At 43.8% G+C, this 17394-nt stretch overlaps 1 protein-coding gene across 1 annotated transcript; it reads right to left on the reverse strand.

Annotated features, from left to right (window-relative positions):
• Positions 1–1564: 1564 nt before the first annotated feature.
• Positions 1565–12052, reverse strand: LOC142558565 (calcium-activated chloride channel regulator 1-like). Its single transcript, XM_075670698.1, has 6 exons — positions 11951–12052; positions 10541–10717; positions 8311–8438; positions 4835–4946; positions 1672–1971; positions 1565–1588 (listed from the first exon to the last, which is right to left on the reverse strand). Exons 1-6 carry the CDS (start codon positions 12050–12052, stop codon positions 1565–1567), a joined length of 843 nt encoding a protein of 280 aa, XP_075526813.1.
• Positions 12053–17394: the final 5342 nt, after the last annotated feature.

Consider the following 17394-nt stretch of genomic DNA (forward strand, 5'->3'; position numbering starts at 1 on the left):
AAGGCTGTACTTTTTCAACCCAAAAATAAAAATGTCCACATTGACGGCCATTTGCAAATGAGTTCCTCGATTATCAACTTTGTGCCATCCATTAAATGCCTCGGGGTCGTATTTCAAGAAAACTTACTTTGGAATCTTAATACAGACTCAGTTGCTAACAAAATCGCTCGTGTTGTGAGAATACTAACGAAACTTCGATTTTTTCTTCCCTTGAGCGTCAAAAAAGCGCCTTATAACTCTCTCTTCCTGTCCCATCTGAATTACTGTCATTTAGTCTCGGGAAACACCACGGTGTATAACATCACAAAACTTCTTCTATTGCAGAAGAAAGCAGTGCGCGCTATCGCCAATTCTTCATATGACGCTCATACACAGCCTCTTTTCAGCGCCCTTAATTTACAACCGGCCACCTCCATATATCGTAGTATTTTACTCATGCGTTTCACTACTGCGAAAGAACAGAACACGAAATTTTTCGAGCATTTATCTCTATAGACAATGAATTCTAACATTTACAGCACACGTCACAGAGAAACATGGTACGTTCCCAAAGCGCGCACTAACTACGGTCAACAATGTTACGCCACGCACTGCCATCTTTGTTAAACTCATTAGAAACTCAATAGACACCTATCTCTCCTTTTAATGGGCTCATTGTGGATCCATTCTTTTTTTGCTCTGGTATACATTGACGCCATGAATGCTTAACCAATTCTCTCCGCTTGTAGATAACTTATTTATAGATGTGAATTACAAGGCTGTATTATTTGTATCATTTTATACTATTCGCTTTCTGTAACATAATTTCTTGCAGCATTCTATTGTTGATTTTTTTACCCGTTATGCAATGTTCACTAATGTTCACTTTTTTTTCTCGTTTATCCATTATTGTATGTTTGTGTTCTCTTTATTGTGCACAGTGTCATTTCTATAGGGGGTACATGACCCCGTCGAGCCGAATTTATTTGGCTTCTTGTCTGTGCTCGTGTCATCTGTACATATATAGATGCAAATAAACTTGAATTGAATTGAATGCCATAGTCACTGAGCCACCCTGGCGGGTGCAATTTTCAAGCAGTACTTGGTACAAGTGTCATGAGCGCAGCCTCCATATTTTTTTTTATTTGGGTAAGGCCAATCAAAAAAAGAAAGTAAACGTGAAAGAAAAACTTGTGCGTCTGTAGCACCGTTACAGATTTTCTTAATAAAGGATCTGCATATTCCAGTTGACATGCTACTCTATGTGTAAAACAACAAACTTACAGAAATGTTAAAGTTATCTGATTGCGTTTCACGTTCCGAAACTTCACGACGGATGCCGTAGTGGAGCGGTCCGGATTAGCACGGTACACGAGCGTGTTTTGCATTCCAGCTCCATCAAAATGCGGCCGCCACAGGAGGGAGTCGAACCTGCGACCTCGTTCGGCGCAGCGCAGCGCCATAGCCCACTCGATTGACCACCGCGGCTGTTTATGGAAAAGTTCCTATCGTATTTTGTAACACTCGCAAATGGTACGTGTCGTGTCTTATGAAGTCCGTGTTTCCCGTGTCTCCGAAATAAGCGTCACTTGATGTTGCCCTGCAAGTTCTGCACGTGCAGCCATCTCGGCAATCTAGGTGGACGCAAGTGCAATGTTTTTCGCGGCGCAGAGAATGCGATATCGTGCTTACCGTCTGCTCTCGTGAAGCCTGTTGAAGCGAAGGCGCGGTCACCTCGACGAAAGCGGCCTCCATGTCCAGCGCTATGTTTCCCTGCTTGTCTTGAAAGGCGTACGCTTTGCCCCGAGTCGCAGAGGCGAGCTTTTCTAGTTTCTCCGCAGCCGTGCCGCCCACTGCCAGAGTGCTCACGATGACCTTTGCTTCGAGGAGCCACGGCATTACGGACTCGATGTCCGGACCTTTGTTGCCTTCGCCATCACTTAACAGAACGATGACTGCGCCCTCTGTCGTCTCGTCGGAAGTTTTGAGATGCTGAAAGCAGGAATAACAGTTGTAAAAGTATTATTGTCATCTGCGAGAACAGGCTGTAAGGAAATTGACTGTCCCGTCTCATCGTGTTTTTCAGCGTTTAGATAAGTCATTTTGACTACGACTCTTATTTTACAGGCAGTAAGAGCTGTCATCATTTACAACTTCCTTTTTTATTTAGAAGGGTAGGGGGAAGAGGGTTGCGGGCAATACCACTGAAACAGGCTACCAATTGACATTGTGCCTGTTAGTGATCGTCATGTTTTTGTTAGCGAGCTGAAGGTCTTTCTGAACAAGTGATTAGTTAGTGGTTCAGTGCGATTCTTTACATATGCATGCTTTGCTGTTGTAGATAATTATGCCGCTAGCTAGGTATCGTTACTGTCTTTTATTTGCGCGCCTGTTATCTTCATTCGCTCTCCCTTCCCTCCCCGCTGCCCCCTCCCCCACTCCTGTGTAGTCACCAAATGAACCTTCGAAGTTAATTAAATAAAAAAATGAACAAATGAATGGAAACAATTAGTAAGAAACTCACACAAAGAAAATAGGAAAAGATAATGAATCAATATTAGAAAAGGAAAATGGAAGATCCCAAGGGTTGGCATAATTCTGTGATTGCTTATCGTACTTTCTTCATTATAAATCAACCAGTAACTTATCTATTATTTATTCATTATTATGACAGTGAATCGGAAATTACTTTTAATTGCACTTATCCCACAACATCATTGTAAGGTGTATTCCTTAAAAAGAAGGCATGAAAATATCAAGCAACCACGAAAACGACATAATAAAATAAGACAAATACAATCATTTTTTCTTTTATTTTTTTAAAGGACGTTCAGAAATGTCCGTACCACTTTCCTTGAGCACTTGGTTTATGAATGCATGTAAAAAACACGGAGTATACGTTGACCATAATTTGCTAGCTCGACCACTAGAAGATAATCGTGCTCTAGAGTTTATTTATCCAGCACGCCAGCGATTTAGAATATTAGCTGGCTCGTGGGTGATTGGATTGCAAAAGTACGGAGTAATGTAACAGCAAAAGAATAGAAAAAAAAGCAAAGGCTAAATTTGCGGCACATGTAAATAAAGAAAGAAAGCACGTGAAATGCAGTTCTAATAAGTGCAACACCGATGTCGGATAAACACAGAAAACAATAAACGTTGTGCTGATAACCAGTTCATCATATTTGACATTGAACTGAAGATGGCAGACCATGGGCGCTATAACGTAAAGCTATTCTAAACTTTTTCCTTCCGCCCTTTGTCCAGATGTTTTCCTTTCCCTATCCAAAGGAGTCAAAAGCAGCTGATTATTCTGACGCGTCAGGTGCTCTTTTACAAGCACAGGCTTTGTAGAGTTGGGGCCAAGCGATGCCCCCGTTAGACGCATCTTTCTAGCCTTGACCAAAAAAGCATTTAGCTTCTCTCGACGAACAAATCGCACTGTTATATTTGACTCGTTCTTTTTTTTTTCATTGTGTAGTCGCGATGACAAACATCGATATCGTCTTCCCCTAGCGTTTGGTTTCTTAATTTAAGCTCCTCGATTTACTTAATTAGCTCTTCTGCGTATTTGTTTACCTCGTTCACTCTGTCACAAGAATCACTGCAGCACTGGATGGTGTTTTTCAATGACCGAAACTCTCAGAGCACTTCCTTTCTAAAGTTACCGATTTCGTGCTGCACTGCAGTACAATCATTACATTTGTCATTATTGCCATCATTGTCAGTCTTGCGCGCGTTGTGGCTAGCCATTTCAAGAATACTTTAGATCAACAAGGCCGGTGAATAATAAATGTAAGAAACAAAACGCAAGCGACGCAAGAAACTCTGCCCGGCGGAAATGCAAAAAAAAAAAAAGATTTTTTCCCTAAATTAAATTCTTCGCAGCCAATTTGATAGGAAAAACTGTTCGATATAGTCAGTGCTATTCGCTTTGAAATCAAAAGAAAGTGATGCCCTATAACTGAGAAGCCCGTTTCATTGGGCTTTTCAAACAACGTGGCGAGCTACCGCCCGTTGCTTGCGTCGGTAGTTACGCAAATTTGACGTCAGGAGATTGGAATAAAAACACATTGGAATTGTTTTACGCTATAAGGCCCCATATGCTGCATACATAAAACCACTTCATTGTTCCAAACAGCGTCAAATCTCGAAATACCGCCTCTGTAGAACAGAAACTGTTTGAGGTATATTTTTCATGGCGAACAAGTTGCACAATCGTATTGTTTTTTTCACGTTTGCACACTTGCTGCTCCCAGCTACAATTGCGTTTACATTTGTGCTTGTCCACGGCAGTTCGGAATGGAACATCAGCATAGAAATTCGCTGCTGTTTACTCGAAGAAACAATCCTGTGGCACGCTGCGCCTGCTTTAGAGTATGCACTGACTCTTCGGGAAATGAATGAATGGAGTGAACCCTGCTTACCGCTACCGCCTTCCTGAGGCCGCACCCGATGCATGTAGGTCCTTCGGTTTTCAATCTTTTTATGGCACTCAGGAATCCGGGCCTCGTGTCATCGTTCACCGGTGCGAGAGGGTGCACCACGTATGCATTTGCACTGAACGTCAAGATGGCCAGTCGACGCGAGTTGTTGGCGGTGCCGTTCACGTACCGCGTTAGAGCTTCTTTTGTGAACTTCAAGCGTCCGTAATTCTGAAAATAAACAAGCGCAAACAGTCGTTCATTTCGCGCCCGCACGCACACACATGCACACACACACGCACACGCACACACGCGTACGCACACACACACACGCACACACGCACACACGCACACACGCACACACGCGCACACACATACACAAACGGCGTAACAAGCACAGCCATCGCCCAGTTGCGAAGGTAGTGGCTTACCTGCATGCTAGACGAGACGTCCAGCACAAGCACGACACGTTGCACGATATTCGTCTCTTGAGTTTCTACGAAGGAGATTTCGATGCGCTTGGACATGTCTGGTTTTGGGAGTCTTCGAACAGGGGAGAAAAAGACAGATCAGTTGCGATATACGGAGAAATGCGGCAGCATTACGTCGCAGATCTTTGAAGTCCCGGATCCATGACTGAAACAGTGTTGACGACAGTGCAAAGTGTTGCTCAGGAGCTGACTCGACACAAGTCCTGGTTCTTCGAGGACCGAAGTGCAATGCACGCTTATATACACACACACACACACACACGCGCACACACACACACGCACACACACACACACACACACACACACACATATATATATATATATATATATATATATATATATATATATATATATATATATATATATATATATATATATATATATATATATATATATATATATGCAGGGTGTCCCAGCTAAATTTCGTCAGAGTTTAAAAATATGCCAATGCCCGTTAGCTGGACAGCAGACAGGTATTGTTGTCTGCCGTCGCTTGGAGATACTCAAATGGCTTTTTTCATTCCACCTAATAAGCTAATTAATCTTAATTAACAAATCAACTTCAAAATATTATAATTAGATCGAAAGTGTCAATGAGAAAAGTGTAGAGCGACATGGAAAACTCCCGGTGCAGCGTTCTGTTCCTCAATACGTGCTACATAAAAGTTTCTTTCCGAGCGTGAAAGAGGCCGCGAATACACGCAAAGTGCCCTGAGCGGCCAGTCGCGCGGCAATTTTGCGTGCATTTGTAGGCTTCTTTTTGTGTAGTACGTATTGAGCAACAGAAATCTGCATCGGGAGTTTTTCATCTCCCTCTACAATTTCCTCATTGACACTTTTGATCGAATTATAGTGTTTGAGAAGTTGATTTATTAATTAAGACTAATTATCTAATTAGGAGGAATGAAAAAAATTATTTGAGTATCTCCAAACAAATGCAAACACCATTACATTCGTTCTGTCCAGCTACGTGGTATTCGCATATTTATAAGCTCTTGTTAAATTTAGCTCGGACACACTGTATGTATATATATATATATATATATATATATATATATATATATATATATATATATATATATATATATATATATATATATATATATATATATATATACATACGTACACGTTGCTTCATAAAACTTCAACCAGGGATTAAAATAAAAGCGGTGAGCCACAGCTGAATGAAACCAACGGCATATGGTTAGCCGTCGTGTGGCGCTCCTTAGAGTATTTTGATATTGCGCTTAATTAATTAATGAACTAATATTATTTACGGAAATGTTTAATATTCACTTTAGGGCCAAGTGCGTGAAATACGAAGTGAAACCGCGTGACTGCGCTCATGCGCCGTCGTGTGGCAGCGCTCTCAAGCACACTTCGTGCGAAAGAGCCGTGCGCGCGGACCGTGACGAATTGAGCGGCCGCGGCTCTAGGCATCGGCTTCACAGTGTGTCAGCATTTTGGGCGACGACAAACAAAAAGGAAGCGCCGTCGTCCCTGATAAGCCATAGGCTCGACGCACGGTTGAGAGCGCTGCAACACGATAGCGCACGAGCTCATTCGCGTGGTTTTAGTTCATATTTCGCGGGCTTTCTTCAAACGCCGAAAGAAATCGCCACGCCGCATGTATACCTTGCATAATTCATTTTAGTTAATTAAATAACCAAACGCAATATAGAAAGAAAGCACTCTAAGGAGCGTCACATGACGGCAAACGGTATGTGGTTGGTTTCATTCAGCTGCGGCTAACCACTTTCCTAAAATCCTTGGTTCAAGTTACGTGAAACACCCTATATCAAAATATATATGAAAAACCAATATTGAGGCGAAGTACAGATCACTGGATCGTCTCGTGGAAACCTAATACTCTCAGTTTAAACATGGTTATGACACTATAATGCACTATGCCGGACCTGTATAAACGCATACGTACAATGCGCGATACCTGTGTCACCCTACATGGTTTGATTTTCGTGTATACCCCTGCAGCCTTGGTTGACCCACCTCTTTGCCCATCCTCATTTCGTTATACGTCTAGCTCCTCAGAAACACGGTCAGTCAGATAAGTGCGCTGGTGTCCTCCGATGGGCTTCAGTCCGGTGTGTTTGGATACTTGTGCAAATCACTTTTTTTTTCACAGCGCACTCGCAGGGGCCGTGAGAGGCAGCTGAATTCCGAAGCGTGAGTCTAATACAGCATCACTCGATCGTTCTATACTCAACTGCTCACAAACTCCTATAACTTCTGCCTGAGTAAGGAAAGCAAAGGTTGACGAAAGTCATTCACGATGAGTTAAACAAAGTACCTTCTTTATATTCAACGCGCATATTTAGGCTTAGACTAGTTTCTTTTCTTTATTCCAGCCCTATAGTGAAGTAAGTGCGTACCTTTATAAATTGAGTTTTCATAGAGATAAAAAAGCAATGGAAAGACAGGGCAGTTAGCAACAGGATATCTGGGGCTGTCTACCCTGCACAGGGGAAAGAAGAAAAAGCCGCGAAAGCTGCGAAAACACGAAGAGAATACTGAAGAATCAAAACTGTTTGTGTGGACCCATGCACGCTGCCTCTTTAGGGACCACATAGTCATACGCAATGCTAGCATACCACTGTGACGTACAACGTCACATAGTACCGTGTCGCACAGGGAAGCGCTATTGAAGAAAGAAAGCAAAAAAATTGTACGCTGTATCTCCTGTGGGAGTTGTCTAAATTATCCATAAGCATTTGGCACGAATCACCCGCGGTTTTGTCTTCGTGAGCTGCTGTGTTTGGTACAATTGCACGAAACACCGCGAAAGAATCGTGAAACGGAGAAGCGCGCTTGAAACACAGAAATGTTAGCCGAGACCAGCATGTGACGACGAAGAAGAGGCTAGTAATGTTCACTGACGTTATATAATGGTGCGTATGGATGATGTCGCTGCGTCGTGGAAGATGAGCACTGGCCTATGCGTGCTGTAGTACGTGACGTAGTTGAACAGTGTCACTCTTGGTAGACCTCCTACATGGGCGTAGTCGATGACCTCTCGATGACCTTTCTCCTCTCGATGCGAACCATTATCAACCATGATCAACCGAACCCCGGCGGCTACGTATGGTGCGGCCGCGCGCGCCTATACTGAAAGCGATCTGCGATGGGGGACAGTGCGGCAAGTGCTGATAGCTTCTTGAGCGCTGTGTTCTCATCGCTTAGTTCATGTCAAAGCGAGGCGCAGCACGATGGTCACTTCGCTCGCTGCTGCGGGGCGTTACGTTGATAGCGATCTTGTCTTACGTGATGGACGGACGGACGAACGGACGGACAGACGGACGTATGGATGGACGGACAGACCAACGGACGGACGGACAGGCGGACGGGTTTGCTCGTTGGGTATAGGCATAGAAAGGCTTACGCATTTGAGACTTACTCACTTCTGAAAGTCCGCGTTCCCGCTGATCACTTCCCACGTGGACCTTTGTTGGCAAAGCCTATTCTGCTTGTTGGGCGCGAATGGATAGTGCTGCAGAGCACCGCCGGCATCGTCACAGAAGTGGCTCACCTGTGAAAACGGCAGCGGAACGTGTTGCCGCCTTTTTCAATCTCCAGCAATGCGGCCGTGTGCACGTATACATTTTTTTTAAAGAAAGGAAATTCAGCGCCGTATGCCTAAATCTGCGACAGAAAGACTTGAAAGAGCAAGCTCAGCTTTCTCTAGTACGCAGTTCGTAGGTGTCATTCAGTAGCCCATTAAAGTACACGTTGACAAACTTGCGCCACCGATCGCATATCGTATCTGCGCCTCGATGAAATAAATATATGTGTTTGCTACAGAGCAGTAGTGTTGCGCCATCTAGCAGGCAAACGGAGAATGGTGGCTGTTGCCTCCAATATTTCGTTGTACACCTTTTTGTATCTAAGCCTTCCATTTTGCATGATTAGAGACACTGCACATAACAGGCTTCGACAGCTTCTCATGTGCCCCCGTACCACCAAACCAAACAGTAAGGAAAACTTGGAATTAAAATACTGCGTGATTGCGCGTTTTCGTAGGCACATATATGAGATAGCAGGGGCATCAGACTACACACTTCGCGAACTAGTGTAAACGATGTGCATATCCGCTAACGCCAATTCAGTGTTAACTAACTATGCTCCGCACGTCGATGTATATAAGAAGTCTGCCCGGTATTGTTTCAGATATCCAACCCAAATGACCGAGTCCACAGATTGGCAAATAAACCATGAAAGAGCAACAGCGTTTATCTGCTTTTATGTTCCGACTTGTGCTACGTTTTAGGACTGCTATTTAAGGATTGGAATCAGATTTGCACTGCCAGGGCGTCTGTGGCTAGAACAATCACGAAAACCTGTCGTTAAAGGGGAGCGCTATTTCTGTCTAGCGCTATTTGTCAATGTACATATTAAACCTAAAAACGGTCTCGTCTGTCCACTAGTGGGCCGAGAGCAACATATTCCCTTTAATTTAGAAATAGAAATTTCGTTATACCGTCTGTTGGAAAACTTACTGATTTTGGCCTTATACTTGTTTTACAAAAAATGTCGCAAATTGAAAAAACTGTATTATTTATACTCTCGGGTTGCCAAAACAAAGTTATGCTTATTAGGCACGCCGTAGTAGCGGACTCAAGAATAATTTTGACCTCTCGGGTTGTTTTAGAGTGCATCCAGCGTGCCGCAAATTGAAAAGGTTCTAGTATTTGAAGTACAAAACGGTTAGAACTGTACAAAACAACCATAGAAATTTATTACATTTTTGCAGAGAGCTTCAAAAGAGCATATGGAATTGATTCGCCTTAGGGTATGTGCTAAGTGATTTGGAGCATCTTTACAGCTGTAAAATGGAATTATTTATTTAACGAGTCTGAGTAACTTAGGCAAAAGCTAGCTTCGCATAACTAAACATTTTCAAAGGACAGTTACTACAATTTAACTTTCTTTTCTTTTAAATGTTTTCTACCCATCGAGAGCGTTACTGAGTTTCAGATAAACTTGAATGAAAAATAAAACCGCTCTGAGCCTCGTTGTATCGCACTGTGTTTCATTGCGTTCGACCTTCTATAGTCTTCGCACTGTCGGCGACGGAGAGCCTCCAACCTTTTTATTGCTATATGGATAAAAAATACGGAGACTGCTATATATATATTTCGACCTTCAGACCAAAGCCATAACAATCGTCGCCCCCATTCCGGAGCTTGTGTGAAGTTCGAAGCCATTCGTTGCCGTCAAAAACGAGCACACCTCACAGCTGTTTGCAAGTATGGGGAAAACAGGTGCTTTTTATGTCGAAGCACTGGCCATGAGCGCCATTCCATGTCAACCATGGCGAGATTTCACAGCAGGCCCCGGTTGACTCTCGCAAGAAATTGCGTCGGGAACCTTCCTGAGGTAGTCACAAACCCATGCAGTATCCTCTTTGCACTGAATATGAGATAGGTCACGTGCGCTTTATGCGCTCAAAGCTGCAACTGCTACACGCTGTGAAGCGAGGCGCCTACCCTCTCTCCCATTGTGTAGCGCTCTTCTAGCTAAGCGCGCTTCTGAAAAGCTGTTGTTAATTTCCTCTCCTTGATCCTGGCCATATCTTATCCGTTTATACAGCGCCAGAGTGAAGCAATTCAATGATGTAGGCCTGCTGCTCACGTTGCCAACATGGGGCATGAACATGATCGATGACTCAGTGGGATGACCACTTCTGGGATGCTGCAAGCTGACCACGCAGTCCTCCGACAGTCGACACGCGCTATCCACGGAGCACTGTCCTCCAGTCGCTGTTCTGGCGGCGAAGGCGATCCTTTCCGAACAGGCATTCAGTTTCACCTGAAATCAAGGACGCACTCGTAACAAAGTTGCAGCTAGGAAAAACGCATGATTTAACGTCGATCTGCGTCTTGTTCATCAAATTATTTATGCATTGTTGAAAAAAAACGTGTAACTCATTTTGCAGGAAGGTCTCGATTCTATTTAACTGGTTTCACGAAGGCAATATACCGGGTGTTTCACGCAACTTGAGTGAAACATCAAAAATAGAGTGGTTTACCTTAAATGAATGGAAAAAACAGCATGTTATTTCTGGTTATTGAATTACTCGAACTATGAAGCGCAATCAGTAAGCGAAATCAATATCTTTAATTATGCGAAATTATAAATATTTGTTTTAGGCTTACGTCTTATGTTAAAAGTTACAGAGCGTGCTTAGAATCGGGTAATAAAATTGTTTCTATAATGGTCTTTTTTTGCGTGAGTATGTTTTCTGAGCATTGGAAAAAAAACCACGAAATATAAAGAGAAAAGCTAACGGGTCCTTGCACGCTTGCGCGTCTGGATTCCAGCGCACTGAAACTTGTTTTAAAAGAAAGAAATCAAAATTTTGTTCTAAACCTAAGGTCCAAAACACAATCGAAACAAAATGCTCTGTTGGAACGAATTTTTTTAACTCTTTGACCCCTTAAAAATTTGTTGCAAGATATTTAGCTGCCTTTAGCACTCGTATTTGAAGGCCAGCAATAAGTTGAGTGAAGACTCGGTGTTTTATGAACGCTGGGGCGTGTCGCGAATTCCCGACCTCTGGCACAAGGCCCAAAAATATGCACGCATATTAGAAGAAAAAGAAATAAGGCTGAGGCACTTCGTGAGGCAAGTTGCTCGAAATTGTTTATTTTACACTAACTATGACCCTACACTAAACAAATGGACAACACCGACTGCCTATTGCTGTTGAAAGTAGTGAAACACTTTTGACATCTTGGCGTTAAAAGGTCAAGTTCAGTAAATTTCGTTCACGTTGGTTCCGTGTTTATCGAAGAATGAAAATCTTGCCTTCCACATGTGTGGAAAGGCACATCGGAATGAGCCCCTAAATAAGGCTTCATTTTCGGTGTTAAAGTCCTCGCCTTAATTGTGTGTTTCTGATCCACGTATGCTGTGAAACTTAATAAATGCAAGAAATATCAGTATTTTTAATTGTAAAACGTCAATGTGTGGTCATTTTTAAACGTTGAGCACTCGCGACGACGGATAACTAACAACCTCTTTTGAAAACCATGGGCTTACCTTGCCACTGTGGCAGTACGTCAGCGGGTACTGATTGTCATCATGGCAGCCGTACTCGTCAAACACGCCGTACCGGAAGTGGGCCCACTGGTGCACGAACATGTACGCTGAAAGTTATCAGTTATATGTTCAGCAACGCAAATGACTATCTGAATTTCGCGGGCTCTCTTCCGTTCACTATTTTAATAATAATATTATTATTACTATTACTGCGATCTCTAAACGCGAAACTACTTTATGATTAACGCGGAAACCGGCCCCTGGATGGTAGCGCTTGAATTCCCGTTAAGAATGGTTGAAATTGAATGTGATAAATCCATTGCACCTTTTTTTAATATTTTAAGCAAACATACATGCCGCGGCATGTATGTTTGGCTGCACGCGGATCCTGGTTTGGATTCTGTCTATATGCAGCCGCATGTAGCCAGGATTAGCCTTTGCAACACTATGGAAAGAAATACCTGTCTCCCATCGCGCTGCCATTGCTGCAGCGTATATTGTTTTCTCGTATAATTTAACGTCAAATATTTGTTTACCCAGAAGAGATTTATGCAGTTTCTATGGTAAAGCGTGGCTATTTAAAGTGATCATTACGGGGATGTCGTCCGGCAGCATTCAGCAGATTAGTACCCGGCACCCTTACACCGGGAGAGAAAAATCTGACGGTTGCGCAAAGATAAATTGTAAAAATGAGCAGAGGTTCGCGCTACCGCAGGGTATTCGTGAGCGACATATATGGCCTGTCGTACCTTTTTGAAATTATTTCAAACGACGGGCACTACAATCCAGCTGCGTGGAATACTTACGCGACCTGCACAGCGTCAGTAAATGTGTCTTTTTATCCATACACTGAAAACCATTCACTGGCCACAATTCGCCTACGAGACCGCATAGTCGGACGGTCCTTGATAGCTCTTATCGCAAGCTCGCTGTGCGGAGTCCGCCCGCTCCCCTTATCGACGGCTCCGATTGGTTGCCGAGTCCTACAGCTGTCGTTCTTAACACAATGCACAAAGAAGTTAACGCATTGACGACTCTTCACCTAAAGGGCGAAGGAACGATCAACAAAACGTTCTCTTCGACCCACTCGACAGACGATGCCACGAAGGTCCACCTGTATAAACAAGTTGGCTCGAACGAAAAACACTAATCACATCTTTCAGCCGCCGCTACACATATGTGCACCAGTGCACCCCGATCCACCCAAGAGCCTGCTCTCAAAGCACTCTTCCCCACGAGACTGCAGCATGTCACGAGACTCTGCGCCTTCTCTAGTTCTCATTATTTACTAACGGTAGTCAGCTGGTAGTGGTATTTTCCAATGTTTCCCTTTACCCTAACTAACAGCAGTGCCCGATGGTTTCGCTTTACGCCGACAGCCTACGTCGCGACTTGAGTCGTGAGCTTTAGCCGGTGCCTCCCTTGTACAACCCGAAACACCTAGTTCTCCCAACAGGCACTACATAGTCAGAGACATTCTGCCGCCAGGAGATATAGGTAAAGAAAAAAGATTCAGGGAGGTTAACCTTGGTGCGCTCGTTTGGCCACCCTGCATGTAAGGAGAGGGGAAAGAGGAACAAAAGATAAGAATGAGTGTGAGCTCGAAGGCAAATAATTGTTCACTGATGTATATTCACAAGCGCTCGTATATCCCAGTTGCCTTCATGAAGCGCTTAGCATTTTCGTGGCCTTGTGAATACCAGAGGTCTTCAGCCTGGCTGTCGTCTAAGCCACTTAGACTATTACTCAGAACACATGGTTGTCAGACTACAGGGGGATGGTTTAGGTGGACTGTGTCGGTCGGTTGCGGCTGTTGTGACAAAGGCTGTAGTTCCTTTCTTTACAAATACCGCCAACGACTATGCCCGAAAATTCAAGCTTGCCTAGAAGGAGCACGTGCCATCACCGTGCTACGGGAACAGAGTTTTTCGCTATTTTCTTATGCTTTCATATTTTGTTAGTCTGTAGTTGCTGGTGCACTAAAGGTGTCAAAATATTCTTTGAATTTATATCAATTGAAAAACCTTTTGCTAAAGCCAGGATTACCCATGTTCAATGAGTGGTTGACGGTCGAATTTCTAAGTTGGGCGAGGAACCGCGGCGTCAGTTGAACGAAGTCCCCCGGCTGGCCACAGGGTTTCAGCTGCTGCGTGAATGGCCTGTCCCCGTACGGCTCGCTTGGCAGGTCGATCCGGATGTCGCTCTGCTCGAAGGAGCTCGACGATACGTTGCGGGCATTTTCTCTCGTGGGCCATTCTTTAGGTACCTCAATGGTGACCTGCTTGAAGTACACGCGTCCACTTGTGGCCCGGTGTAAGAACTCGGAGGAAGACCGGAACAACGCCTGTAAGTATTCAGTGCCTCTGGTGAGAGAGAGAGAGAGAGAGAGATTAAAGAGAGGAAAGGCAGGGAGGTCAACCAGAAGAGCTTCCCGTTTGCTACCCTACACTGGGGGTGACGGAAAGATAGAATAGAAAGAAGAAAATAAGAAGTAAGAGATGACCGTGTGCAGTGATGCACCGTGATACCAAAGTGGAGTTCCATAGGTGGTGATCGGCGTTCATCACATCTGAGACGACCAAAGGGCCAGTGGTCGTTGCGCGAATAGGAGGCTGCGGGTGAGCTATGGTGAGAATTGTTGTATATGTATATAGCTGCATGGTAAAGATGTCAATCCCGTTCAAAGACCAAGAGCCGGAATCGAACATTTTGAGAGGTGACCATTTCTAAGCAAGTGCGTGACTGTCATTGTTAGAAATAGGAATCAAAGCTAGACTCAGTTCTATTGACCATGACAAGAAGCGTCTTAATAGCTTTGCTGCTGCCGCTGTCAAGCTTAACGGTAAACAACCTTTAGCACTAATACGCATCGCTCTTTTTGCAGCACAAGCCCTACCTAGCTCTTTCATTCCCCTAATAATTTTTTTTTCACTTCGCTACTGGTGCCTTCCTCGAGCACAGCCTAAGCCTCTCATTGACTTGAATATTGCTTCCTTGGTACGTCGCCCGAGCTCATCTGTATTTCGCCTCTGTCCCTCGTCCTATAACATTTACTGCTTGCGGACAGCCCCATGATATAGTGTATATGTTCGACTGAACGAGGACGTAGAAAGCAACAGATACACAGAGACAGCGCTTTTGTGTCGGTCTCTGTGTACCGGTTTTTTTCTACGTACTTGTTCAGTCGCGCTTCTACACTCTATCATGGATTCTAACCAACTAGCCCGCCAACGTGTTTTAACGGACAGTTCCCTTTACAATTTCCCCCACTTTATCGGGGGGTTGCTGAACTAAAGCCACATCGGCAAATATTCTCGGTCCTCCGTCTGTGACCTGCACAACCACTTTCTGAACTTTACAGCTGCGTGCTCAAAACGTGTCATTAAAACGGTGACCGGAAAGCTTGCGGACAGCGTTCGGTGTAAAAAAAACAAGTGGTGTTCCAAGCGACGAAGTCGCTCACCTTTACGTCCTCAATGATGGACTCGTCGTAAGGAACAGCTTTGCTGATTGAAACCAGCAGGTTTGTGTACCCGCCGTCCGACGTGTCAATTTCCAGCGAGGCCACCGAGCTTAGGAACCAAAAAAGCACTGCCGCACGACGTTGTTCTCTGTTCATCCTAGCTTAAAAGAAGAAAGAAAAAAGAAACAGTAGATGTACTGAAGAACTAGAGCTGTTGCAAATGCTATATATATACAAGTAGAATAAAAAAAAATACGGAAGACTTTCAAACGTAGTGATTTTCGTTTCTATTTATTTTCGTTCTTTTCTTTTTTGCTATAACCAATCATGGGGGGGGGGGGGCAGTCAGTCCTTCAGAGATCAACCAGCTCGGCAGCGTTTCGTTAGCACACATTGCGTTTGAAGTAGTTACAAGATGGCGTTTTTTCATCTGTGGTCCACATCGTTTACAAAATCCCGCGCCAGGATGTCATTTGAGTTGCTAAAGGCATTTCAGATGCTGACAAAAATAAAATAAAATGCTCTGTCTCCATGTTGGATATTTACGTTGTAAGCTGTACACTCTAAGATTGGGAAAACCAGCTTAACATAAGCTAAGCCCGTAGTAAAAATTATCGCTATATTGAAATATGCCATATTTATGGAAGGCTATTTGTTTAAAATAATGCTTTTATATTTTTTTTGCACTTGCTATATAAGAAGTATCCCGAGAACATTTTTAGTTATAATAATTTTATGTCGCCAGCGAGGGTTCGGAGGCAAAGCGATGAATAGCGTTCAGGATTGGGGTGTACATACGTAATATTCGGTTCAACAGTTCAAATCTTTCCTATGCAAAGTGTATTTTGAAAAAACTACGCTGCTATTAGAGGTATGTCCACACACTTGCCTTCAAGCCCTGTATCACATCAAACCAACCTGTTCCGAATCCCTCCTCTTCACACTGCGACGCGGGGAGTGCCAGAATCACTGCTGAGATGAAAGGTGGCTGCCTGTGGTTGTTTAGCACCTATTTGCTGTTTTGTATCTCGATAAGCAGCGTTCGACATCCACTCAATCTAATAACTGACACACAAAGATATCACCGCAAACGTTGATAACGTTACGACATGCGTCCGTTGTGAAAATACGGAGAAAGAAAACTAGCCTATTGCTCAGGGCTAAAAAGTATAGAGTCACGACCTGAAGGCTAGCTAGCTAAATTGAATTCTGGGGGTTTACTTGCCAAAACGGCGATTTGATTATGAGGCACGCCGTCGTGGAAGACTCCGGAAATTTGGACCGTCTGGGGTTCTTTAACTTGCATCTAAATCTAAGTACACAGGCGTTTTCTCATTTCGCTCCCATCGAAATGCGGAGACTGTTAAGTGGGTATTACAGTTAGCCTTAAGTTTTGGTATTTGAATCAGTCCATACTTTATTACTGAGAAAGAGAGAGAGAGGAGACTTTAATGAAGATAAAGGAGATAATGAAGAGGTTGGCCTGTAGAGTAGGTCTCTTGCCGGTTACTCTTCACTAGGGAAATGGAAAGTGGGAGATACACGGAAGAAAAGAGGTTGCTGAGAGGGAGATTGTTTAATCAGTGCTGGAATTGTGTGCCTGGTCATACACTCAATATACTGCACCATATTGCGAGATTTTATTACGCACACGCACAGCATACACAAGTGACGACCACACATGGTAATCGGTAAATGAAGTATCTAATTCAGGTCAAGCTTGCAGTAGAACACTAAAAGCACTTTCCTTGCGAGCGAAGCAGCATCAGCACGCGCCACACTACGAGAATTTGGTGCAGCTTGAAGGAATTGCCATGTCAACTTAAAACAGAGTTGATTCCGGCTCTTGTGGGTGCAAAACGGGTTCAGAACCACACAGCATGATGCGAGTTATCGAGCCCAATGAGCACACTACGCATGGACGTTCGCGCCTATAGCAGATTGTGCTAGTAGTTCGTGTGGACGACGTCAAAGCGAATAT

The sequence above is a fragment of the Dermacentor variabilis genome, chromosome 9, assembly GCF_050947875.1.
Source record: "Dermacentor variabilis isolate Ectoservices chromosome 9, ASM5094787v1, whole genome shotgun sequence".
Classification (NCBI taxonomy): domain Eukaryota; kingdom Metazoa; phylum Arthropoda; class Arachnida; order Ixodida; family Ixodidae; genus Dermacentor; species Dermacentor variabilis.